Source organism: Paroedura picta, chromosome 6 (assembly GCF_049243985.1).
Source record: "Paroedura picta isolate Pp20150507F chromosome 6, Ppicta_v3.0, whole genome shotgun sequence".
Lineage (NCBI taxonomy): Eukaryota > Metazoa > Chordata > Lepidosauria > Squamata > Gekkonidae > Paroedura > Paroedura picta.
In genome coordinates, this window is record NC_135374.1 from 69,086,047 (window position 1) to 69,112,682 (window position 26,636).

Consider the following 26,636-nt stretch of genomic DNA (forward strand, 5'->3'; position numbering starts at 1 on the left):
TAACCATCCAGCTATGGCTTTCAAACACATGGCACTCCAGATGACAGAGATCAGTTCTTGTGAAGAAAATGGGTGCTTCTGCCACCATTCAAAATGGGCATTGAACTGACATTCACCATTGAATCCAAATTCTGATTGTCCTCAGTATGTGTACCACAGTTTATTTTGTTACTTAATGTTCAAGAAAATTATCAGGCTATGAACAAACCAGCAGGATGCAGAATCTTTTAAGGATTGCACTATCAACTGGAGGTCTAATTATATATAGAGAAAATTATCCTTCAGACACAAGGCACATATATGTATTGAACATTTCCTTTTATCCAATAAAATCCTTATACATCTGTCTGGATCTGGAGCAATGAATAATTGTTATTAGTCATTTATCACCCAATACACAAAAACAGTTTAAAAAAAAACTACTAGAGTTCTTTTCAGGTCCCTATCAATTAGAAGAAACATATGTAACTAGATCATAAGAATTTGTCAGAAGTTTTCAAACATGATGAAATATAATGCCTCCTAAGTTAAGTTTACAAAGGACTCTCCTGAAGGAAATGTTCAATTATGTCAATCTTACCTAAGATTTGAGCTGAATAAGGTAAACATATGAACCTACCAATCATAACTGCTAAGAATTGAGCATTTAGTCTGGCCTGAATGTTCTTAAAAGGCTTTGGGAAGTCAACAGGTATATAGGAAGGAAGAGATTTTGGAGGGGGAATACCAAACATTGGGATGGACTGGTGTGATGTCCTCTAAAGCAGGGGTAGTCAACCTGTGGTCCTCCAGATGTCCATGGACTACAATTCCCATGAGCCCCTGCCATAAAATGCTGGCAGGGACTCGTGGGAATTGTAGTCCATGAACATCTGGAGGACCACAGGTTGACTGCCCCTGCTCTAAAGGAAGGGCTTTGGTGATTGATAAAATCAGAGTCTAGTAGCACCTTTAAGACCAACAAAGATTTATGGTCTTAAAGGTGCTACTGGACTCTGGTTTTATTGTGCTACTTCAGACCAACACGTCTACCCATTTGAATCTATCCTTTTGGTGATTGATGTTACACGGTTTCTCATCAGAGCAAATGCTGCACGAAGGCGCAGGTCCTGGATAGTATCCAGATTAACACCAAGAGCTGGAAGTTTCTAAGACAGTCTTAAAACCTACTTACTTATAAGAGTCTTCTTTCAGGAGTGCCAGATAGCTCTTGCTGCTCAAATATGACTTGAGAAACACTCTAAATGCTTTTAACCAAGAACATGCTTTTAAAGGAAAGTTGCATCAGTTCTGAATGGAGGGCAATGGAGGGTAATTGCTATCATAAATTCCGAGCCAATGAAGAGTCTGGGTGTGAAGCCTCTTAAAACCAGCCCATTCTGAATATTTGAGACCTAGCTTGGAAAATTAAACAGGGGTAGCAAACCTTCTCCAACTTAACCCAAGGCCATTTCTCATTAAAAGATGTAGCTAGGGAGACAACATCACCTCTTGTTATAGGTTTTTGGTTTGTTTTTTGTTTTTTTGCAAACCCTTGATTAACAATCCTGCTTTAAAGGGCATGACATCATGGTGTTTGTCATCATTGTCCCATGTACTCCTCAAATGCAAATTATGTAGAAATATGCTGGGTCACATGATTGGATTGTTTAATGAGATCTGGGTAACTCCACCAGGTTTTCTTTCAACATTTTCTGGTGGTGATCTTATCTTATCTTATATGCCGCTTTTCCCTACGCGAAGGAGGCTCAAAGCGGCTTACAGTCGCCTTCCCTTTCCTCTGCCCACAACAGACACCCCGGGTGAGGCTGAGAGAGCCCTGATATCACTGCTCGGTCAGAACAGTTTTATCAGCGCCGTGGCGAGCCCAAGGTCACCCAGCTGGCTGCATGCGGGGGAGCGCAGAATCGAACCTGGCATGCCAGATTAGAAGTCCGCACTCCTAACCACTACACCAAACTGGCTCTGTCACAGAAAGATATTGTGCATCTATAGTTCTGTCACAGAAAGATTGTTCATCTATATTTCTAAACCCAGATTTTTTTTAAAAACTTCACCTATTGAACTTCTACATGTCATATAATTATTGAAGCATAGGATCATTACCAGAAAAATACAGAAAGAAGAAGAAGAAGAAGAAGAAGAAGAAGAAGAAGAAGAGTTGGTTCTTATATGCCGCTTTTCCCTACCCGAAGGAGGCTCAAAGCGGCTTACAGTCGCCTTCCCATTCCTCTCCCCACAACAGACACCCTGTGGGGTAGGTGAGGCTGAGAGAGCCCTGATATCACTGCCCGGTCAGAACAGTTTTATCAATGCCGTGGCGAGCCCAAGGCCACCCAGCTGGTTGCATGTGGGGGAGCGCAGAATCGAACCCTGCATGCCAGATTAGAAGTCCGCACTCCTAACCACTACACCAAACTGGCTCTCAAAACCATATCAGTAAGCACATCTAGTGGGATGTTTTCCAACTTTCTACCCATATTCTTATTTACATCCATTTCCAGAAACTATAGGATGCCATTATATGCAGAATGTGAAAAATATATATTACAATACAAATAAATAACCTGCAATACTTTGTTGAATTACTATCTCATAAAAAGCAAGTGTTATTTTAGGTTAAAGAAACCAAATGATTATATGGCTTGGTATTGTGTTTTTTGAAATTGATATCATTATGTGAACAAATCTCTTTCTCCCCTCAATTATAACTCTGCTTTTCTTGGTATCTCAGCATGGGGATAATGTGTTCTGATATAATGACCCCAATAAACATACTGTCAGAATACCATGTGATCAGTAATCACCTAAGTAGCAGGAATACAACCTCCTTAAGGAAAAAAGTCTTATAACCCACATATGATTAAAGACCACATAAGATGTTTAGCCATCACAATGAAGTAGGTGGTTTGTTTGTAAGTTCAGCATGGAAAGACTGTGAGGAAAGGATGTGATAGTTCCACTTTCTGATTTAGAAGGCATATCAAAACATAATGAAAAAGCTTTTACTCTTATATAGTACTTTTCATCCTGAATAAATCTGTCACCATTTTACAAGATACTGTGGGATCGTTTCTCTATTCCCTAATATGTAATCACCAAAACCAACAAAAATTTAGCATTGAACAACAGCAAAAAAATGCACTCAACATTCCCTCACACACAGAACAATGCACATCATTTTGGGAATGTTATGGCTCATAAACTTTATAGAATATTTTCATAGGATGCTGCAATCAATCTCTTTCCTGGCATTTTCACACATAAAATGCCTATAACCTAAAGAAGGAGGCATGGAAAGTAACTCTCTCATAAGAGCAGTAATTTGTAGGAGTAAGCAATGTTGGGTCATTGTGTCTAACATAAAGGATTGCCAGAAAAAAAGAGACACAATCGCTTTCAAAGTTAAACCATTCAGATTTGCTAGTCCCATTTGAGGACTCTTTGGCTATGAAGAAAATCACCAATCTTCACTTTCAGATTTGGTAGTTTAAATGTGACAACAATGTATTAGCATGTCAGTTTCCTGGATATCGTTTAAGTGAGGTGAGAGCTTAAATTTAATCTACTGTGAGGAACTGCTGTTTAGATGTTATTGTTCTTGTCTCTCCAACGTGAACGTCCTGCCATGTTTGATACAGAATGCGAACTGGAAGCTCTGTGGCCATCACGGGGAATTAGGTTTGATGGCTTCAGATGGCTCTCTTTAACCAAAGTGGACAATGAGGTCAATCACTTGCACCTTAAATCCTTTTCCGTCATGGTTTCTCAAGTCAAGCAATCAACGGATAGGAGGCCCTTTGAGGGAGATTGTGAACCTCTCCTTGACATCTGGAGAGTTCCCTGAGGGGCCTAAGAGGGCAGTAGTTTGTCCTCTTGAAAAAAACGATTGCTGGATCCATGGGACCCTGCCGGCTACTGCTTGCATCTTGCATTTCTGGGAAAGGTAGTTGAGAGGGCTGTTGAGGACTATCTCCTAACATTTTTGGAAAAAAACACAGCCTATACCAGTTGGCCTTCTGTCCTGGTCTTGCTAGTTACTGTCTCACTCATCTAATTTCCCCAAATTAAGAGCATTTCGGGTAACAACACGGACATGTGGGAAAGCAGACACAATCTGGATTCTCCAAACTGCATATAAAATACCTATTAAATATCCCCTTGAAAAGAGTCCATGCCTGGAAATCTCTCGGTCTGTCTGTCTGTGGGTGTGGGTGGGAATTTCACTTAGTGGAGTCATGTTAAAAGGGAAAGTTTCTGTTTGTTAGAGATCAGTCCCTGGAGAATCTCAATAAGGAAGGCAGAAATAAGGAAACCAAAAATTGTTGAACTTGTAGATATGCAGTACTACTATTGAAATTGCTAAAACCCAGACTTTGGATTGACTAGCATGGCCATATTGCACACTAAAAAGCACGGATCATGTTTCAGCTGATGAATTATTTCTGTCATCTTGATAAAACAATGCTTTCTCCCCAATTAGTTACTTCATATGGCAATTCCATAAGGACAATGAGGTTTTTGAAGCATTTAATATAATAATTTGGGCTATTAAGGCCAATCTGAATATAAAGTGTTACCAGGTTTGGATACATTTTAAATTAAATACATGAAGATTACGAAAACACTGGATTTCCTCAGTGGCCCAATAACATTGCAACATGGCTCCTGACATAATAATAACATTCAGTCATCATAAACTGATAAAGTGACGAATGAATGTTATTATGTCAGGAGCTGTGTCGCAATGTTATTTGTTTGACCACTGACGAAGGCCAGTTGGGCTGAAACATTCAGGGTCAATAGTTGTCACCTTTGGGATGTCATTGCATTACTGATCATCAGTTATAACTGAGATTATTGTTGGGCCAATATCTGTTTTTAATCTATCTATTGTGAAATATATATATATATATATATATATATATATATATATATATATATATATATATATATATATATATATATATATATATATATATATATATATATATATATATATATATATATATATATATATATATATAATATCTTAATAGACTAACATATTATTTGGCCTGCATGTTTATATTTTCTTAACCTTTAGGTACTTAATGCAGTTTGTTTTGGGTTAAGTTCCCTCATCCCATTTTCCATTTTTAGGTGGCTACATTTTTATCCCTTCCCACTTCGCCATGCATACTTAATTTAAAATCTAACCAATTTCAGTACAGAAACAATTTGTTATGCTTGCTCATTCATCCCAGTGGCCCAGCTTTCCTAAGCCTACCAGTCCTTGATAGCAACCAATCTTTGATATTCTTTTCTTTCTTAATATATGGCTGACAGCAGAAAGAAATCCAAAGTAGGGTTTGCCTACTAAAAGAGCCACACATTATCAGGTTCCATGATGTCTGAAGCTCAACCCTTCAAAGACGGAGGTCCTGTGGCTGGATAAGAAGGGACAAAGCGAGGAAGTATGCCTACCCAATGTGGACGGAGTGTGTCTAGCAGTAGCCCACTCCACCAGAAACCTGGGGGTGATCATCGGCGCCTCCCTCTCCATGGAGGCACAGGTCACAAGAGTAGCGCAGCAGGCCTTCTACCACCTATGCCAAGCCAAATTACTAGTGCACTACTTGGCACTTGAACACCTAGCCACAGTGATGTGATGGTCACCTCTAGACTGGACTTCTGCGGCTTGCTCTACACAGGCCTACCCTTATCCATTACCTGAAAACTACAATTGGTGCAGAATGCAGCGGCCAGTATTCTCACCAATACACCGTGGAGATCTCACGTCTGGCCTATACTTCAACAACTCAACTGGCTCCCAATTGAATTCCGGATCAGGCTTAAGGATTTGGCCTTCAATGCCATACGCAGTCTGGGCCCAGTGTACCTAAGAGACCATCTTTCCGCCTATACCCCCAAAAGACTATTACACTCTGCCAAATGGCTGGTGATCCCTAGCCCCAAAGAAGCATGTTGGTCCTCAACAAGGGCCAGAGCTTTTCCTGTCCTGGCCCCCACCTGGTGGAACGAGCTCCCTGAAGAGATTAGAGCCTTGTCTGAACTCCCATAATGCTTCAGGGCCTGCAAAAAGGAGCTTAATCTGGCATTTGCCTGAGACTGACTACTGGTCTCCCTCAGATATCCCTTCCATGGCCTGAACCAGTCTGACCTCTCTAAGGGTCTTAGCTAAGTTCCTCTTCCTGTTATATTGTTGTTTAAGATCACTGAAATTATGTTATTTAGAACCACTGTTAGATTATTGTTGTTGTATTTGACTATGTTATATGTTAATTTGTTCCATGTATCCCCGTGATGTTGTATGTAAACCACTCTGAGCCATATGAAAGGGCGGTATAGAAATCAAATAAATAAATACATGTAGTGTGATGAGGCTGACATCTGTTTAGGTTATTACAACTTTCAAATATTTTTTCATATTGATAATACATGGTGCTGTACAATAGTAACATTTGTAACAAAATAAAGTAACATTTGTCTGACATCAGCCCATTATGCACGGCCGCCGAAACGGCAATTTCGGGTCACATGGAAAACAGGGAGGGGGAAGACGCGACGCACACCGGTTATGCATGGGGCGGGGCGCGACGGCGGCAAAACCCAGAGTAACCGATTATGCACGCGGCGATCCGGGCATCACTTCTGGTTGCGTCCCGGTTACCCGGAAGCTGCGCTTTCTTCCGCGTTTCGCGAGCGCGGCTTTTTCGGCGGCATGCACCGAAGCTGCAGCCGGTTGCAGCCGACACCGTGCGTTATCGGTGATTTTAGTCGCCGCCATTCCACCCCGAATGTGCGCTAAAACCCCCGTGCATAATGGGTCATCTGGAAAACAAAAACCACAGAACTAAGGCACAAAGTATTTCTAGTGATCTCTATTACCAGCTTCCCGTCTTGGTATTAATGGAGGAGGAGGCACGTGAAGCAGGGAGATTGCCCTTTCAACACAGAAAGCTAGTAATGGAAATAAAATACATTAAATTTAAGGTGACAATCTAAGTACACTGGAAGATTTGTAAGGTAGTAATTTCTAGATCAAAGAATTTCCTTCTCAGTATCCCATGTAATTTACACTGCATTACTAAAAAAAGAGAAGGGTACCTCAAAAGGCCCCCATGCATACAAGCAAGTGCTAATGAGTTTAACATCCAAAGAAAGGACGTATATGGATTTGTCACTTGCAGGTTTATTTTCTGTTTTCATTACAGGAGTTCCTATTATCAAGTGGCCAGGATGCTTTTAAAATAGGAAATTGTTTCTGTGTTTGGGAGTTGAGGGAAACTCGCATATACAAAATTCCATTTGTATGTGTTTATCCTTCTGATATACCTTGTTCTTAAGTTGGATCCTGTCTAATGTGCCACTTAGGCTTATCAGACTGTATGCTTTATTTTACTTAAATGATTTCCTGTGTTGCAGATATTTTTACTATTAGAGCAAGAAAGCAGCTATAATTATTTGCTTTCTCGGTCACCTAGACGAAAAAAACCCCACTTCTCTGTGTTTTCAGAAACCTCCATGTTTTGACATACAAAGGTTCTCTGATGAATTGCAAGACTGCACAAGGCTGACATAGCCCACTTATATGGGTGCTGTTTTCATTTGATGGAAAACTGGTGATAATAGAGGAATTTTCTATAGCTAATGGTGGCAAACCACATGGAAAGCTAATTACAAACAATTACATATACATTGTGGAAAATAGCTTTTAAAAATTCATTGGTTGATATCCAAGGAGCTTGGTAAAAAGGATTGTTTAACAAAGTTAGAAACAAAGTTAAACATCACTAAAAAAAAAGGTTAAAGCTAGGTGCTTCTGCACATTAAAGATTCATTAATAAGCAGCAAATTAACTGTTCTCGGGCTGATATCCAGAAATGGCAAGTTGACACATGCAGAATTATCTGTGAAGGAAGGTCTTATGTCCTTGGATCCAGTACTGTCTTTTTCAACTCTATAGTTTTGTAGTTTTGCAAGCAAAATTACACCAAAGCTGAGTGGGAGTTCCAAATACAGTATGGATTGTGTCAAAGTATAAGGATGGCCAAACTGAAGATACTGTCATCTAAAGGTACCATCAGTATGTTTTAAACATGTAGGATCTAGTTACTTAACTAATTCTAGTTTGAAAACTAATTCTGATTCCAAGTCTAAAGTCACCGTTTAAATATTTCTGTTGAACTACAGTCAAGGATTGTGTCCCACAATCCAGCAGCAGAAGGTAAAAATGAATTCAGATTTTCCTGGCGTCTCAGAATTTTTTAACCTAGGGTTGCAGAACCCATGTGGAGTAACAGCTACTGGAGGGAGGGGACAAAATATCACCCTTCTTCCTCTTCCATCAGTAAAGTTCTACTCATGAAAAGACAGGTTGAAAAGAAACATCTGGTGAAGATGATGCTGAGTGGGGAGGAATCTTCAATGATTGTGGACATTGCAAACATTTTGTAATTATTTTAAGGACATATCTATCTCTGATGTAGACTGGTTTTATTACACAAGGTACTACCATTGTTATTCATATACCCCTGTTTAGAAAACTTACCTTTGTTGCTATATGTACAAGAATTTTATGCCAATAAAGGTTTTCTGAATTTGACAGGAGGGAACTATTTTCCCCCTTCCAACTAGGGTTGCCTGCCCTCATTTGGGGTCTTAGGATCAGTTTGGTACCTTCCCCCCCCCACTTCAAGGGTTTAAGAAACTGGGGAAAACCCTCCCAAAAAACAGGTAAGAAGCTTGAAAAATGTGACATTACCATGGCACTGGAAGTGATGTAGTGACATCAGTGATGTTGGGTGGAGGGGTGACACACTGTTTTTTGGGTAAAACTCTATGTCAAGAAGCTAATTCTGTCCAAATTTTTGTCCAAAAAACAGAGTGTTATCTCTGACTTCACTGGTATCCCTACATCAGTTCTGGGTAGCATAGACATATCCTTTATTCAGTCTTCTTCCCTCCTGGTAAGTTCACCCTCATCTACCACTGGCTGTTCTAATGGACCCGGCAACCCTACACCCAATCCACATGGGGCCCAACTTCTGGAAAGGTCTGCTGGGAGTAGAGGAAACCTAGGAAGAATTGAAGCCCTTGTGTTATTCCTATACTGGTTGCAACTTAATAGTTGCAGTAACTTATTGGTTAGTCATGCTGTCATTATTAAGGAAATTAATAAAGAACTGGAAAAGAAAAATTCCATGAAAGGAGGAAAGTGGCATTAATGGTCTATTAAACTAGTCAATAGGAGCTCTAGGGAAACGTTTCAGTGATAATGATAAGTTTCAAATGATACTTTTTAGTATTCCTTAAAGCTTCCCATTATTAGCTTAATAGAACTTGTTCATTGTTGTCATTTTTTAATCTCAGCCAGGTTGGGTCTTTTTGTAGAATTTATCAGCTTTGTCACTGGCTATTTGTTTAATCATTTGTCTTAAACTATTGGTCTCCTGGAGAAAAGGGTAGCACTATGCCAACTGTTTACGAATCTGCGGCATGTTAGTCTTTATTATCATAGCCTCAGCCTGTGAGCTGCTTATAAATATGCATTATACTAATAACAATTTGAGAATTTTAAATGTGTTTGGTCTTTGAGTATCAGATAAAGCTATATGGCAATTAAGGTGAAGTTCAATTTCAGGATAAAAAGTTATTGTGAAGAAGACAGTGATTAATGTGGATGACTAAGTGAGTGTCATTGAATAATGTGCCTTTCTCGCTTTGGGATTCCTGCCAAAACATGTTAGAATATTTATAAGGCCCATATGTATTATTTAAATGCAAATTACTTACAGGAATCCCTATTTATTTTTCTAATTTAATTATCCAAATAAAGCTTTTTGCCTTTTCTTGAAAGAGTGTGTGCCTTACACAATGAACTGAGACAATGGAATAGAGTAAGATTTCAAGCTCAGAAGCATAGTGAATGAAGCCAAAGGTATTCCAAACCCAGATGTTTTGTGATTAGATCATTCTTATGGTTTCAAGAACACGTCCCTTACAAGTGCCTCTAATTTGCACCAGTAGTTCACTGACAGTTGAAATCATACCATATGTGAAGGCAGACATGTTTAATAGTGTTTGGGATTGATGCTAAAAATAGCATGTTAATGTCTTTGCCTGTCCTTCCATAATGCATACCCCCAGTGCATATTTCTGTGGTCCCAGTTCAGGTAGAACTGGAGCAAAGAAACTGGAGAAATAGACATGATGTGGTCATGATAGACCATTCTTCTTTGCTTGCTATGGATTTGAATCTCTACTTACCATTTTTTTTAATGTTAGTGGGAAAAGTTAATGTTTTCTGGAAACTCTCAGCTAGCTGCTAATGTTGATGCATGTCTGCTGATGGTGCCATATGTATCCATCAAAAGGAGAGCTAATGTAGCATAACATGTTTTGATCCCAAAAATTTTTCAAATTGCATAATCCCCCTTCCCCCTATATTGTCATTATGCTTTGATTACAAGTGAGAGAGCCGCATAGTATATTTTTATCTTAGATCTATAAAAATATTATTGTGAAAACAAATATGACTACATTAAATTTTATTTTTGGAACATTACCTTCATTTTTTTTCTTGTGCCTGTAAGTGCTCCCTACTTGTTTTTATGCTGTCAAATGTATGTAAATTATCTCATTGTATTTTGAAAATTAAGCTTGGTGTCATCTGATCTGCAACTATACCACAGCAACAGTCATGGCAGAATGTTTTTGGTAATTTATCATCATGGATCCTTTATTTAATGTTACATAGAAAACCCACTAATAAATCACAGGTCAACTATGTGTTAGTAGACTATTTACTGAAGCTCATGGATCCAATGCTCTATAGATATGGGACAAATATTTTTTCAGTGTTAAGATCATAAAAATTTATGAGGATTTGTTTTAAATTATCTTCACACTCCATTTGATACCTTCCACACTCCATTTCATCTACCTCACACTCCATTTCTTGGTCAGGATGGTGCTACCATGGCAAGTTCATGTGTGACTAGTGGCATCATGAAGAGCTGTGGACAGTTAGGGTACACCCAGCATGGGGACCAGGGCTATTGCCCTGGTTGCACCATTATTAAAACTGTTTTTGCCTAAAGGTAGCATGGGAAGGGAATAGCACAGGGAAGGGAATAGCACATTTAAGTGCTAGTGGAATTTACATGATATTTGAGCTCTTGGGTGAGCAAAAGCACTCTAGAATCTAACTTTTAAATAAAGTGTTTTAATAATGATACTACTGATGACTGGCATACCAATCATACACTATAATTACTTGGAAATAACTCAGCCAGTCTAGACTCATAACTTTACAACCTGCACCATAGTGCATTCTGTATATAACAACAGCACTACCTCATTGAATGCAGTTTATTTTGTTTTCAGGGATAGGGTTGCCATTTCCAATGTGGGAGCAGGGGGATTGCTGTTTCCCATTGCCTGCCATCATTGCCTGGAGAGCCAACTTGGTGTAGTGGTTAGGAACACTGACTTCTAATCTGGCGAGCTGGGTTTGATTCCCCATTCCTTCTCCACATGCAGCCAACTGGGTGACCTTGGGCTCACCATAGCACTGATAAAGCTGTTCTGACCAAGTAGTAATATCAGGGCTCTCTAGCCTCACCTGCCTCACAGGGTGTCTTTTGTGGGGAGAGGAAAGAGAAGGTGACTGTAAACCACTTTGAGACTTCCTGGTAGAGAAAAGTGTAATTTAAGAACCAACTCTTCTTCTATTTCAGTGAGCAGTGGGGAAGGAATGTGGGTATTGGATTGCTGTCCCATGTTTTGTCTACATTTGGATGGCTTGTTAAGAGTTTTGAAATGTCTCTTACTTGCACATTCAGCCTGGCTAGATTCCTGGCAGTATTAGTTATATTACTAATTTGAATTCAGATGGGGAGGAGCTATGACTCAGTGGCAGAGCACATCCTTTGCATGCAAAAAGTACCAGCTTCAATCCTCAGCATCTCCAGTTAAAAAGCTTGTGTGGTAGGTGATGTGAAAAACCTGGCCCTTAAACCTTGGTGAGCAGTCTAAGTAGACAATATTAACTTTGATACTAACTTGTTCTGGTCAATAACTTCCAACCCAGTGTTTTGTGACTCAGTACAAGGCAGGTTAATGTGTTCACATTTATATACCTTGCCATGCAAATCCCATGTAAGGATTACAGCTTGTACTTAGTTGTATAAATATATTCACTCAAAAAGTGATCAATGCACCATCACCCTCTCCAAGCAAATTCTCATGAGCCTGGAGAAGGAGGAGTCTGACACCATTATCAGTCACTGAGATTTGCCTGTACATCAAGTTAAGCATCAATGCTGAATCTTAGACATATCACATACATTTGTTTTCTGCCTCTTCAAATGTTTATATTACCTGACCTGGAAAGTCCTAATGTTTACTATGGGCAATGTGCATATGAATTATTTAAAGTATATGAGTTATAGAGAGCCAGTGTGGTACAATGGTGAGAGTGTTGGACTAGGATTTGGGAGTCCCTGGTTTAAATTCCCACTCTGCTATGGAAACTTGCTGTTTGGCCTAGGACAAATAGCATATTCCCAACTTAACTCTAAGGGGTAGTTATAAGGATAAAACGGAGATAAGGAGAACAGTATAAACTGCTTTGGTGAAAAAGACTGGGAATAAATGAGGTAAATAAATAATAAATGCTGTCAGAGGAATCAAATACCTATATAAAAAGCCAGGCTTCGATTATTCCAGCCTAGGCTCGCTAAATCTAACAAGCTACATTTAAGTTGGCCATGGGTCATTCTTCTTATCCCTGACTGGAATAATAAAACATATAGGACAAATCCAGCTCTTTTATGTACTTGAGCTTTGTAGAGATCAGTGCCCAATTGATTTGCATGAGAAAAGTTAATTGTAGAACTTATTGATCCATGTCACTCACATAGCAGTAAAGGGGAAGATTAGCAGATCTCAGGAGACCACATGAAGAAATAGTGCTTTATGTTGAATGGTTTATTGAGCAAGATTGTGGTCTGTCTCCTTTCACTTTGATACACCAACTTTCTTTTAAATAATTGCTACGAGTAACAGAACTGTTGATTTATTTTATTTGGTTGGAACGCTTAAAGCCAAGCTTTAAGGCTGAATTACATTTACCTCTATAATACTAGGTAACAAATGTATGGTAAGAGATTCCTTACAGATAAACGGAACATAACAAGAACAGCAAGGTGGATTAGATGTGATAGCAGCTCCAGAGTCTCACATTTAAAGAGCAGGAAGCATTTGTTTGTCATTTAAGGCAGCCCTATGAAATTTGATTATAATTCTAAAAATACCTTGTGAATAAATTACATAGAGACTCTGAGGACAAATGTAGCACATTCATAGTAATCACCTTTCATTTTGCTGGCTGTGGAAAGCACTGAGCTTATGGCTTTGCATCTTTTAAAAGCCCCAATCACAGCAGCTTTATAGACACAGTGGCTTTCTGGTACAAACCACAGGGTATGTACTAGAAAGGAAGAGGGAACTGTTTTCCAGCAGTTGTTCTGTGCCTAATGCATGCTTTTAATGGACTTTGTGTAACAGAGATTCGCTTCTAGGAATCTTAATTAGTGAAAAAACATTAAAGGAAGACTTTTACTTTGGGGGGAAATTGTACTTAAAAATTAAATCCATTCTGCCTCATACAGAATTCACTGCGTCCACTGACAATTTCAACTCCAGAAGCCAGCTTCTTAACAGAGAAATTCACAGGGGCATTTCCCACGGCTTAAAAATAGCACAATGGTAGCTGATTGAAAACGCTACTAATTTGCCATAACGCACGACGTCGTAAACAATCTGCAACAATCCTGAAACCGAACCGCCAAAAGCGCTTCGTTGTAGCGCTTCTAGGGGAATCCAGAAAACTGGATTCACCCTCCGGATAGCGATACACTCCTGCAACCAATCTGCAACACTAGCGCTAAAGACCTGTGCGTTACCATTGTTGCGGGTTCTTCAAAGTCCCTCCTCCCGAGCCTGTCCTCCAAACTTCCGGCGAACTGTTCGCCATTTTTTTTTTCTCCGAGCGAGCGGGGATCTACGAGGCAACGGGACAGCGACTGGCTTTCAAGCACGATCACTTTCGGAAATTCTGCCCGGACACCACAAGAGTTTTTCACAAGCACAGTGGCACACACCGTCACGTTCCCAAAATTTGCCCAAAGCTTAAAACCCCGTCTACCATCGGCCAGTCCTAGCGGAGTCAACGTACAGGGAGCATTTTAAAAAATTTTCCTCTGAGCGTGCCAACGAACGTTCGCCGCTCGCAGTCTCCTGCTTAGCTTAGAGGGGTTCAATAGACATGATTCGTGGTGATATCATGAGGGGCGGCTTATGTGTAGTGGGTCTTTGTGTGGTTCCCGGTGCGTGCTTGTGCTTGGGTGCGGACAACCCCTTCCATTGGCGACTAGACCTCCGGCAAGCGGAGTTGCCGTCCCCCGTTCATTTTAAAAAATTTTCCTCTGAGCGTGCCAACGAACGGTCGCCGCTCGCAGTCTCCTGCTTAGCTTACAGGGGTTCAATAGACATGATTCGAGGTGATATCATGAGGGGCGGCTTATGTGTAGTGGGTCTTTGTGTGGTTCCCGGTGCGTGCTTGTGCTTGGGTGCGGACAACCCCTTCCATTGGCGGCTAGACCTCCGGCAAGCGGAGTCGCCGTCCCCCGTTCATTTTAAAAAACATTCCTCTGAGCGTGCCAACGAACGTACGCCAGTAACATGTCATGTTTGGTTGATTTATGCTGTGGCTGGTGAATATTATTGGGGAACTGCCGAGTACTGCCGCACTTGCTCTCGGTTGAACACCGGCATGCGTTTGTGTAATGGCGGACATTTTCCTAAAATGGCTCCCGCTGCATGTTCAAACTGCTCTTCTCGCGTGTAAACGAATACGCGCATGCGTTAAGTCAAACAACAAGGGCGCCAATCTGGCCATTAGGAGCAGATCCTGTTCCCGCGCGAGGAGTTTTGAACGTGACATGTGACCTAATGTGGCCAATGTGCGTGTCCCCTGCTGCCCTCCACCAATCAGGAGCCGGCTAGTCCCTTTGTCTTTGTGTGCGGGAAGGTATATGATCCGTTGCACCCTGCACCTCCCACCACCATTTTGCTCAGCTACTAGCGAAAGCAACATGGAATCGTCTTCTCAAGCCTCGTCCGTCCCTGCAACCGGCCGTGGCCCAACTTGGAGGGACGCGGAGATCAGGGACCTGATCGGGATTTTCTCGGAGGAGAAAATCCAGGACGCGTTCCAGTCCTCCCACAGGAATAGGGAGGTTTTTGAACAAGTGGCTATTAAGATGCGCGCCCTGGGCCACAACAGGACCGGCCTTGAATGCCGGTCGAAGACCAAGACAATGAGGGCAGAGTACATGCGTGCCGTGAACCATAATAAGGGTTCCGGCAACGAAAAGGTTACCTGCCCCTACTTCGAGGAGCAGCGCCAGCTGTACGGGGACGGGGAAGGATCCGGCAGGCCGAAGCGCGTCGGCCGGAGCCTTAAGGTGGTTCGGAAGCCGGCTGCCCCGGTCGAGGAACCACCCGCTGAGGAGGATCCCGGCGAGGGAACCTCGTCCAGCTTTCGCCCTCCACCCCCCGTCCAGCAACGAGCCGCGGAATCGGTAACGCTGGACCTGATCGCCATCGCTCCTGGGGAGCCAGAGGAGGCTCCTGAGCAAACGCCCCTTGCCTCCGGTAAGTGATTTTCTTTTTATTTTATATTTCCTTTTGAGCAAATGTGTGTTCTGACGTTTGGGCATCGTTTTCTCGTGTGTTCGTTGCAACGCATAAGATGGTAGGCTGTGGAGTGCTTGCTGTGGTTACTATTTGAAACGGTTTTAATTTTATAATTTTATAATTTAATTTTTAAAAGATTTTAAAAGAAGGTAGGCTGTGGAGTGCTTGCTGTGGTTACTATTTGAAACGGTTTTAATGTTATAATTTAATTTTAATTTTTAAAAGATTTAATAAGATGGTTGGCTGTGGAGTGCTTGATGTGGTTAGTATTTTAAACGGTCATGTTTAACCCACAGCCCCAAAATATTTGCTGCATGCCTCGCCCATAGGCCTTCTGCAGTACTTTGGCTCACTACTTTGGGAGCTTGCTTTGTGGTTCATGGTGTATGCTTGCTCATTTTTCACTATTTTCTGCTCTTGTCCACAGAGACACAGTTGCCAGGGACGGGGCCCCTAGAGTCTCCAGCAGCACCTGACGTGGATAGTGATTCGGGGGCATCAACTAACATTGGTAAGTATTAGTAAAAATAGGGGGGGGGCTGTTTTAACTGCTTTGTGCTTTTCTGTTTGTGCAGGGCAGCAGCACTGCTAAGAGAAAGAAGAGAGTCCCTCTGCGTTGCTGGTGTAGGCTTTGAAGCTGGCTTTGCCACCCTTTGGTCCTAGATCTGTTTTTTTTCCTTTTTTTGCAGATTTCATACCCGGAACACAGGAGGAGGAACAGCCTGGGGTGCTTGGACCTCCTGCCCGGCGCAGGCGGATACAGATTCAAGATGGTGAGCGTGCATGACCTGTTCCTTTCGAGCCATAGCTGCAGGACAATGTCGCTAGGCACTAACCATGTGCTCCCTTTTAATTGTTGAGAGTCCTGCTGTGAAAGTAGGCAAAAGTAAAAGCACAACATGGGCAAACAAACAATAGCCATGTGCTCGCCGGGGATTGTTTAAATTCTTGGCAGGAAAACACGGGGACAAAAAAGAACACCATGTCCACCATGGTGTGTTTTGACTTTTTTGATGTTACTAACAGTTTTGTTTCTCATTTTTTGCCAACAGAGGTTCTTTCAGATGAGGAGGAGGAACCACCCCTGCCTCCAGGCAGCCCACCACCTAGAGGTGCGCTCCCAGCAGAGGAGAGGCTTACGAGGGAACGCGGCAGGCTGAGGCGCGTCTCCGTCTTGACAAGCGTGGGAGAGAGGCTCCTTGAGCACTGCTATGAGGAGTCACGGCGTGCCGCGGCCGCTGACCAAGCCATGCTCACACTCATTGCCCAGGAGGGGAGAAAATTGAGGGCAGTCCTTAGAGAGACAAACCAAATCCTACGCGAAGGCGTGGAGGAGGTGCGACTGATAAGGAGACTCATGGAGAGGGCTGTAGCGGTCATGGAAAGGGCCTACCCTCCACAAATCGCCCCCCCACCACCACCCACACCAACACCACCACTTCCAGCACCCACCCCACCAACTCCCTCTCAGAATGCCTCCACCCAAACAAGAAGGAGGACTATTCTCGGAAAGAGAAAAATTAAACCAGCAGACAAGTACTCCCCCTCCTAGTTTTGCCCACTTTTTCTATTTCATGTTATCTGTGTTTTGTTGTTTGTTGAATAAAGTTTATATTTTTGACTCTGTCTCTGTGTACCCTACTGTAGAATCTGCAAGGCTGAAAGCGGCCTCTCTAGTGATTGTGTATATTGTGGTACTGCTGTGTGGGTTGGAGGTTGGAGGGGTGTTAGTTCAAGGAGTTTTAGGAGTGTGGTGTGGGGTTAAATATGTGCGAGTTTAAGAAGTCACACTGGAGTCTTGTTATAAAATTTGCAATAACATTTTATTTTAAACAACATTTTAACAGGGGAAAAACATTAGGGAATGAAACTTGGAGCCCCACCAGCACCACCACCCCCCACCCCCCTGGAAAACCTATTTTTTTTAACAAAGGTATACATTTAACAGGGGAAAAACATTAGGGAATGAAACTTGGAGCCCCCCCCCAACCCCTACCCCAAAACACAAACAGGAAACAAAACTCAGTTCCCACCGCTCCCCTCCCCAGCCCCTTCCATCGCCCTAACTCTCCTGCACAGCCGTCCCACGGTCCCCCTAACTTTGCGCCGGAAGAGCTCTTCGTCCTCCTTCTTCTTAACTGTGGGGAGGGAGAAAAAGTACACATTAGTACCACACATATTTTCAAATTTCTTTAGTTTACATGCATACACTTTTAAGTGGCCTTAGCCACAGTGTGAGATGAGTTGGGCAGTGGGGAACATAACCTACGTTCTTCCGCCTCCCTCTGTTGCCTGTGCTGCTCAATCTCCCCTTTCAGCTCTGCCACTTGAGCCTCCAGGGAAGTAACTCTGGCCTCCATGGCACGCAGCCTTGCCTCCACAGTTTCAGCTATAGAAATCAAACAAAGAATTTGATCACAGTCCAAAAGGAAGCATCACATCAGGCTCCCATATGGCTCCGTGTGGGTACACACACATGGGTCTCCCTCACAGACATAAAACTCTCACCTGCAGCCTGTCCCGAGGTGGAAGGTCCCTCTTCCTCCCCCTCCTCACGCTCAGGTGCTGTTGCCAGCTTGGATGGTGATTGTGTGGCTGGGCAAAGAAAAAGACAAATCATAATTAAAAGCACACAAAACAGAGATGAAACACAGCGGGTGGACACACCACAGTTAGAGTCTAAGCGCATAACCAAAGTGGTTCTACAGTACTGGCTGGCTAAGTCTGAGGGGGTTGACAGCATCTAAATACTTTCTCGAATTTCATTGGGGACAGTAGGGGAAAGAGGCAGCTAGTCATTCCATGCATGTTTAAGGGCAAAACACAACGAGGGCAGCACTCACCCATATGCCTCCTCATGTCCAGGGGGGGCTTCCCAGCCTTCTCCCATATTTTAACCATCTGGTCGTGGAAGACCGTCCTCCCACTTGGCTGCGGGATCCCCCCCCACTGTTCCAGACTGTTTAGGAAGTCCAGCTTAAGGCGCTTGAATTTTGTCCGGACCTGCTCCCAGGTCCGGACGTAGCCCCTCTCCCTCAGCTTTGAAGCCAACACCAGGTAGGCACCCTTGGTGTGGCAATGGGTGCTGGCCATTAGGCGGCCAACACTTTTTGATTGTAGCACAAGCTCCAGAAGTGCCTCAGCCTCGGCGCGCTGCCAGAAGGAGCCCTTCCGTGGCTTCGGCATCTTCGGAATGACGGTTAGGGAACGAACGTGCGTTGCTCCGATCGACCACCCCGTTTTTTAAATGTATCAAAGCTGCCCACCAATAAAATTATTCCTTGGAACATGAGTGGATTGATCCTCCGGTTTGACAGGGGTCGCCAATACTTCCTGGCTACCCGCCTCCCCGAACTTTCCCCATTCAGCGCTTCCGTATTGTGTTTGTCAATTTCAGTGGGGAGTTAGCATTTAGGGCTGTCAAAGTGCTTTTGGACCAGAGAATCCCCGTTTTTTTGCTGGCAAAGTACACAAACCGCACAAGACAAGGTTAAACAAAGAACACAAAACTTTATTCAACAACAGAGTAGGAAAAACAATTAAACACGCCTCCTGTTTCTGTAGATGTGGGTGGCTATGGCGTCCCGAACCTTGCACCCCTCAGCATATATCCTTTTTCTCCTTGCTTCAGGGATGTCCTGTGTATCCTGAAGGACTACAGGTTCAGGTTCGTCCTCAGGGAAGGGGATGTTATGTCCCTTGTCCTCGCATATGTTGTGCAAAATCACACATGCGATTATCAGCGGAGTCACATTGTCAATATGTACATGGAGTCGTGACATTAAACAACGGAACCGTGACTTCAAACGTCCAAAGGCACGCTCCACTACATTCCTTGCCCGGGAGTGACTGAGGTTGTAGTGGCTCTGCACGTCCGTCCTTGGCCGCTTGTAGGGAGTCATGAGCCAGCGTCGTAATGGGTAGGCTCCGTCCCCGAGGACCAACGCCGGCACACGCACGCCCTCAATGGTGGCGGTGGGGTTTCCTGGAACAAAGACCCCTTCGTCCATGGCTTTCCTGAGGTTGGATTCCCTGAAAACAAGGGCATCATGCCTCCTGCCACTCCACCCCACCTCGGCATCGATAAACCGGCCGGAGAAGTCCACTGTTCCTTGCAGGAGAACAGAGCAAAAGTCCTTCCTGTTCCCGTACTCTTTTATGCTTCCCCCGGGGGCACGGATAGGGATGTGGCTTCCATCGACGGCCGCAAAACAATGCGGGAATCCAAGCCTGGCAAACCCGTCCATACTCTGGAATAAGGGAAAGAAAAGAATATAAGCCATGGCATGTCAGCGTGGGGTGTATCGCGTCTTCGTTGCTGACCTGTCAAACAAGAAAAAAAATTTAAAGGGCAAAGGGGATAGAATGACACTCACCGCTCCAAGCCGGTCTCCGAGGCACACGACTTTGCTGAACAATTCCGCCTCCATGGCGAGGCAGAACTCCTTAAGGATATCGCCAACCGTAGTGACTCCGAGTCCGAATTGCTGGGCTACTGTCCGGAAGTACTGAGGGGTGGCCAAGTACCACAATGCGGCAGCCACCCTTTTTTCAACTGGAACGGGGCGCCGCATGCCAGTGACTTGCCTCTCCATGCGTCCACGTAGAGCCTCCACGAGTTCAAAAAATGTCCCCCTCGACATCCTGAAGTTGGCAATCCAGTGGTCATCATCCCAGCGAGTCCACACAAAATTCTCCCACCAGTCAGAGGATCGTTCGTCCACCCAGAACTGTCTGGGGAACCGGACCTCTGCCAGAGCTTGCCAGCGTTTCTTGGCCGCCATGGTTACCCTTACAGAACGTCTTCTGCTGCTGGTCAGCGTTCCGGCCACCCGTTCTCGGTACTCCGCGATAGCAGACGTCCGACGCGACAAGGCGATATTCATGCGCTGGACCACCGCGAGCATGTAAGCCAGCAATTGAAAAATAAGCCTCTCCATTGCAACGTTGACCTGTGCTGCGGGCAGTAGGCTACGCAAACAAAAGAGTGAGGCCGACCGCGTGTCTGCCCAGGTGCATATAAGCAGGTAACCTGTGGGCGTGTACTGTGGGCGGGGATTAACCAATCAAACATGTCAATGCATCTGGTTCCTAGAAAACAATAGAAAACACGTTCCAAGGGCGCCAATGATTGGACGATAACGCGTTGCTACGGGGTTTCCTGGGTTTTTTAAAAAAAAAGGGAACCCCGACAAGTTCGGCTTCAGGGTCGAGGTCAAAGGTGTGCCTGCAGTTTGATTGACGGGCACGGGAGGCCAGAAGCGCTAAAAAGGGACCTCCTTTGTAGCGATAAGACGGAGAACCGGAAGCCTGTGGGTTACGAAAGTGGCGAGAAGTGAAAGTGCCAAATTCCGCAAAAACCGCAGCTGTGCGTTACGGGCACGGCTAGTTACATTTCGCTACTTGAAGTAGCGCTTTCACAAACGGCAACCAAATAGCAACTTTGAGCTCTGTGCGAAATGGCTCACACTCTCTGTCTCCTCATCTCAGTGAAGCTTACAAAACTGAAACTGTGGCATCGCAAAAAAATTTGTAGAAGCACAGCATGAAATAATAAACCAACTTCTGTCTAGCCATTTAATGATCAAGGAGGAGAAGGAAGCTGGGTATTCAAAAACTGGAGTCTTAATTGGATAAAATCTTAAACAATACCTGGGAGAATACAGAGTATTTCTGTTGAACCATTTCCTGATTTGAAAATATTGTGACTGTTTTACTGATCCATGTAGTTCTGTTATTCAAGAATTAATGTATCTCTAAGAGAACTACATTGGAAAAGTTTCCAAAATATTAATTAGAATTTTTGCTGAGGAGAACATCGGAATCACAAATGACTTCAGCACATTTATGAAAATGGAACCTTCTTGTCTCTCTCCAATAAACCATTTGGGATCTTGCAGTCAGCATGTCTAACAAGATGGAGAATGTTAGTCCTGGACAGTGGCAAAAAAGTTGAATAGGAGACCAATGTTGTACTGGCAATAAAGCCTGAATCTGAGGCTTTTTGGATCTCCTAAATTGTACGTGAAGAAAGAGCTTGGAAGTTATTTTGATCTGTTCCAAAAATTTTGGAATGTTCAAATGAATACTAAGCATTGGCTTATTTAGGGTACATTGACATTGGATCAAACATAAGGGGAATAATGATCAGATTGCCTCCTTATTTTGAAATGACAATATAGATCTTGACTGCTGAGTCTAATATTCAAGAAATGAGAAGTAGAGATAGAGCTTAGGCACCGATTCATATATTATGTTTTTAGATGTACTCCTGTTTTTTAAAATGGAAATATGGGAATGAGAGAATCAAACATTTGGAAATAGGGTTGGGTGCTTTGGTTTCTGAAGCGGACGTTTGTACCCGAAGCAGCCAGTGCAGAGGGGGAGGGGAGGCACTGGTGCACCGGCGGGCACACACACACAGGTGCAGAGCTCTGCGATTGCATGTGTGCACCCACCAATGCCCGCGCCTCCCCCTCCACAGTGCGGTGCGGCACTGGCTGCTTCATGCACAAACCCTATTTGGAAACATATCAGATACACTAATAAGGGAGCTAGGTGCAGATTCTTCTAAAACATACATTCAGGGCCCAATAAGCTAAGTAGGCTGAAGCCTGGGCTTCTTTCTTCCGACATTCTAAATGGAACGGATAAATAGAATTGCTTGGGAGTGCAGGGAAATCAAAGAAAAATATAAGCTCCTGTGCCAGCCAGCTAGAAGCACCCAAGGATAGAAAACAAACAAACCTAATCCAAGGGACCTCAAAGTAGCTGTTTTATTGCAAAGGAACTTCAAGAACAGACTAGAAAGGGAGATTGCAGAAATGCAGGTTATTGCAACACTCAAAACAATGGTATATCCTGAACTCAACAAGAATATGCATGCTAATCTCATTCAACTCTTATATCCACATTCCTTAGAAGAAGAGTTGGGCTTTATATGCCATTTTTCTACCCAAAGGGGTCTCAAAGCAGCTTACATTTATCTTCCCTTTCCTCTCCCAACAACAGACACCCTGTAGGGTAGGTGAAGCTGAGAGAGCCCTGATATCACTACTCAGCCAGAACAGAACAATCCCCTCTTCTTTTTAATTTATATTATTTGGGACAATGTGACTGTAATGTGATGTTAGTAATATGTAATGTCATTCTGAATTTAACTCTCTGATCTCAGTACAAGATACTTGCCAGCACAGCGTATCACTTGCAGGGATGGTTCCATGCTCAGGTGGAGATGGATGGGTCCAGCAACAAGTTTCTTTTCATTATTTCTTTTCACAACTGGGAAAGTGTCTGCCATTAATTAGTAACATGGGCAGTTTTATTTCTCAAATGTTTTTGTGAACTACAGCTGAACTCAAAAGGACTGATTAGCTGTTTTAGCAAAGAATTATATGTTATATATGGCTTAATTTTGATATTATGACACAATTTACTAATTTGCCACAATTTATTTTACCCTATATCTGTAGACGTATGATGGTTGTTCATTTAGTCTGTGGAAGAACGCATGCACTCAAAAGCTCATGCCTTGAATAAATCTTTGTTGGTCTTAAATTTTTGTTAATCCTAATCTTAGATTTGTATTTACATTTGTAGAGGTGTACATTATGAAATTCAGGGAATGTAAATACAAATCTAAGATTAGGTTTAATATACAACTCTACCAGCTTTGTGTTTGTTCACATTCTGTAAATTCTAAAGAGCAGCCTACTTGAAGCTATTAAAAGACCTGCTGTGAGTTATTCATGATCTCTTGATAGGGATACTTTGCTCTTTATTTAACAAAGTTTGTTTGTTTTAAATGAGGAGATCAAGAACTGATTCTAGGGAACAGCCTCCTTGAAGCCATTAAAAAAGACAAGCTGTGAGTCATTTGTGTTCTCCTGCTGAGGATATTTAGCAAAGGTTTATTTTGTTTTTTAATTAGTGGGGATCAAGAGCAGGGTGTAAACTGCATGGAGCTTTTATTCCAATCCCAGGTCGATTCAGGCCCTGCCGTATGCACAGAATGCGATTTCCGTTTTGATTTGGGGCGATTTAAATTTTCCTTCTGCAGCAAGAAGGATTGATCCGGAGTGACCCTACCTTTATTGTGCGATATCTTCGAGTGCTTTTAATGCTCAATATATTTTAAAATCACATTGTTTTGAATCTGGGCTCTCCTCCGTGGTAGAGAACTCATGATTGGCCACAGGTGGTCATGTGACAAACTTGCCTTAAAGGAAAAGCCCCTAATTTCTCTCAACTTCTGTCCGTCTTAGATTTTTTTTCTGACTTCTTCGATCCTCTCCCCCCTTTAAGAAAACAAAGTAAGAGTCTCAATTTGCCTCCCTAACCACATGCAGAACACTTTCCTGTTTCAATGGGGAGGGGGGGGGAGGAAGGCTCAAGTTCAAAGCGATCTGAATTCAACAGGATTGACAATGGAATAAACAAAGTAAGTGCAGACTCTGCCCTGATTATCTAGAAGCTGGGGACTTTTGATCCCCCATCCCAGAAACTTTCCTAGACTTGGTGAGATGCAATAAATTTGTGTCTGGTGGGATTATCAGAATTTTCCTTCCCTCCTTTCTATCACATTCTATAAGCCTGGCTCTTTTTCTCCTCTCTCTTTTGCAATGCAGAGATTGAAATATTGCTTCTGTCCCTGGCCAGATGAGAAAAGAAAGAAGAGAAATGAGCTCTTTTGCCTCCATTTGAAATGCAGAGAAGGAAGAGCTCCCTTTTACAATTTCACTATATAGCTATTAATTTCTAGAGGCACGGACAATCCCAGTCCCCAGATGATCCTCCAATTGGCTTTAAATCTCCTTCTGACCAATAAGTAGCTGCATAGTTTGGCAGCTGTTCAAGTTGATTGATGCAATACAAATATATCCTGCCTCTAATTAGTTTGAAAGTGAATGATGGATTATACATAGGATGGGTAATCTGGAGTGGCGGCAGCATAGCAGCCCCGATTGCACATTACGCTGCCACCATTCCAGCCGTGGCCTGGCACAGTGCCCTGGAAGGCCTGTGGTAAGGGAACATGGAATCTTCTGTGTTCCATGGGATGCCATGGGCACCAGTGGGGGCTAGGTTGGGCCAGTGCAGTAAATAATTGGCAGAGTCAACAGGCAGAGCTGCGCAGCTGGCTGGAGCATCCCACCACCCTCACTGTGGTAGGAGAGCAGTATGCTGCACCTCTGCCATTGTGCGGTGGGGGCCCCATGACCCCTCTCATCTCCTTCCACTGCTGCTGCCAGGCAGCACACCGGGCTTTCCAGCCCTAGTGTAGTGTGCATGTGCACACTACACTAGGGCTGTCCACATACACCAGGGGATTCCCTCCCCCGTGCATACGTGGGAAGCACTGGGGCATGCCTCCCCAAAGCAATGCCTGGCAGCAGCCTGACATGGCTGCTGCTGTGCTTAATGGGTCATTGTCAAACAAAGTAAGTTCATCTACTGAACAGGTTCACTGAGAAATGTGTGGCATTTTTTACTCAGTGGGGTCCACCATGCATACAATTAAATTTTGATCCCATTAGTTAGGCAACTACATAGCCACATAGTGAGAACTGCACTATGTGAGAACTGAATGTTATCACAATCTGAAGGACAGTTGCTTCCCCTCCTCACTGATTTTTGTTATACATAAGGATTTTTGATTGAGCTTATGCTACAAATTTTTAATAATAAACAAGTATCAAAGCCCATTTTAAAGATGGGCTTTGAAGGAGGTCCAACAGAAAAGGGGAAGCCAGTGGGCACTGGAAAGCTCCCACCCTGCCGGCTATCTCTCCTGCCAGCCTCCTGTGCCAGCTCTCTCCCCACACTAGCCTCCCACTCAGTGGTGCGTCCACAGCGGCCAGGCAGGCTGGTGGCGAGCGGCTGGAGTGACAGCAGTCCATCAGAGGTTTGCTGGCTGTGGCACAGAGCCTGTCGCCTGGCCAACCTACGTGGCCGCCACCACTGAGCCCTTTCTGCCCATCCAGCCGTGCAGCAGCAAGCAGCAGTCAGGCCGCCTCATGGTCCAGCATAAGGGAAGGATGTGGGTCCTGGAAATGCCCTCTTTGCTGTCCAGGAACTATCTGGCGGCGAGTCTGGGTGAGCGGCTCGCTTGTAGCTTGTGGAGGCAGGCGCTCTAGGGGCCGGCCCACTCCAGATGTGCCCATCTTTGCTGGGTGCATCCAGATTGGCCTGCTGGAGCGGTGAAAACACAGGCCACACTGTGGGTTCATGTCCCAGCCAGCGCCACCCATATGGTCCTTTCTCAAATATTAAGAGGAACCTGTAGTAAGGATGTATGTTCTTGTCAAACCCAAGTTCAAATTTTGTGTTGTCCTTTGGGGGCAAAAAGTGGTTGTACTACTATTAACAATACCTGAGATAAATTAGGTAAGAAGTAAACAGAAACAATGTAAGATAGTACTACCTACTAGTTAGAGGGAAATCTCATAAGCAAAGCCTCATTAAATAGGAATTAAATGATCCACCTTTTTACTAGTTGTACTTACCATAATTATAATGGTGATCTCATTATAATGGTGATCTCATACTGAATTCACTTTCTTTTTTAAAGGGCACTACACCCCCAAATAACATACTACAAGCACCATCATAAATCATTTTTTATGGCATAATGCATTTGTGAAGTTTTAACTCTCTGGTACATATTTTACAGGAGAATAACTGCTATGCTCAAAGCAATTATTTCTTTCTGTTCACTTCAGGCTATGTTTATATTACTGAAGACAGAAGCAGCCATACTAATTAGCTGCAATACTTCATTGGCTTGGCCTGGGCATCTTGCCAAATATGCAGAGATGTAATAAATACAATGACCTTAGAAAAATTATTTAAGACTTTTCAGTTAATGG

At 43.3% G+C, this 26,636-nt stretch overlaps 3 protein-coding genes across 20 annotated transcripts in view; 2 read left to right on the forward strand and 1 right to left on the reverse strand.

Annotated features, from left to right (window-relative positions):
- Positions 1 to 26,636, forward strand: part of DMD (dystrophin) — a 1,311,735-nt gene that overhangs the window by 364,853 nt on the left and 920,246 nt on the right. The window lies entirely within an intron of this gene.
- Positions 12,838 to 17,647, forward strand: LOC143840040 (uncharacterized). The gene is made up of 4 exons (XM_077342943.1): positions 12,838 to 15,726; positions 16,196 to 16,279; positions 16,458 to 16,541; positions 16,821 to 17,647. Exons 1-4 carry the CDS (start codon positions 15,105 to 15,107, stop codon positions 17,318 to 17,320), a joined length of 1,290 nt encoding a protein of 429 aa, XP_077199058.1. The 5' UTR covers positions 12,838 to 15,104; the 3' UTR covers positions 17,321 to 17,647.
- LOC143840041 (uncharacterized) lies at positions 17,747 to 18,403 on the reverse strand. Its single transcript, XM_077342944.1, has 3 exons — positions 18,277 to 18,403; positions 18,038 to 18,157; positions 17,747 to 17,906 (listed from the first exon to the last, which is right to left on the reverse strand). The coding sequence occupies exons 1-3, from the start codon at positions 18,386 to 18,388 to the stop codon at positions 17,791 to 17,793; spliced, it is 348 nt and encodes a 115-aa protein (XP_077199059.1). The 5' UTR covers positions 18,389 to 18,403; the 3' UTR covers positions 17,747 to 17,790.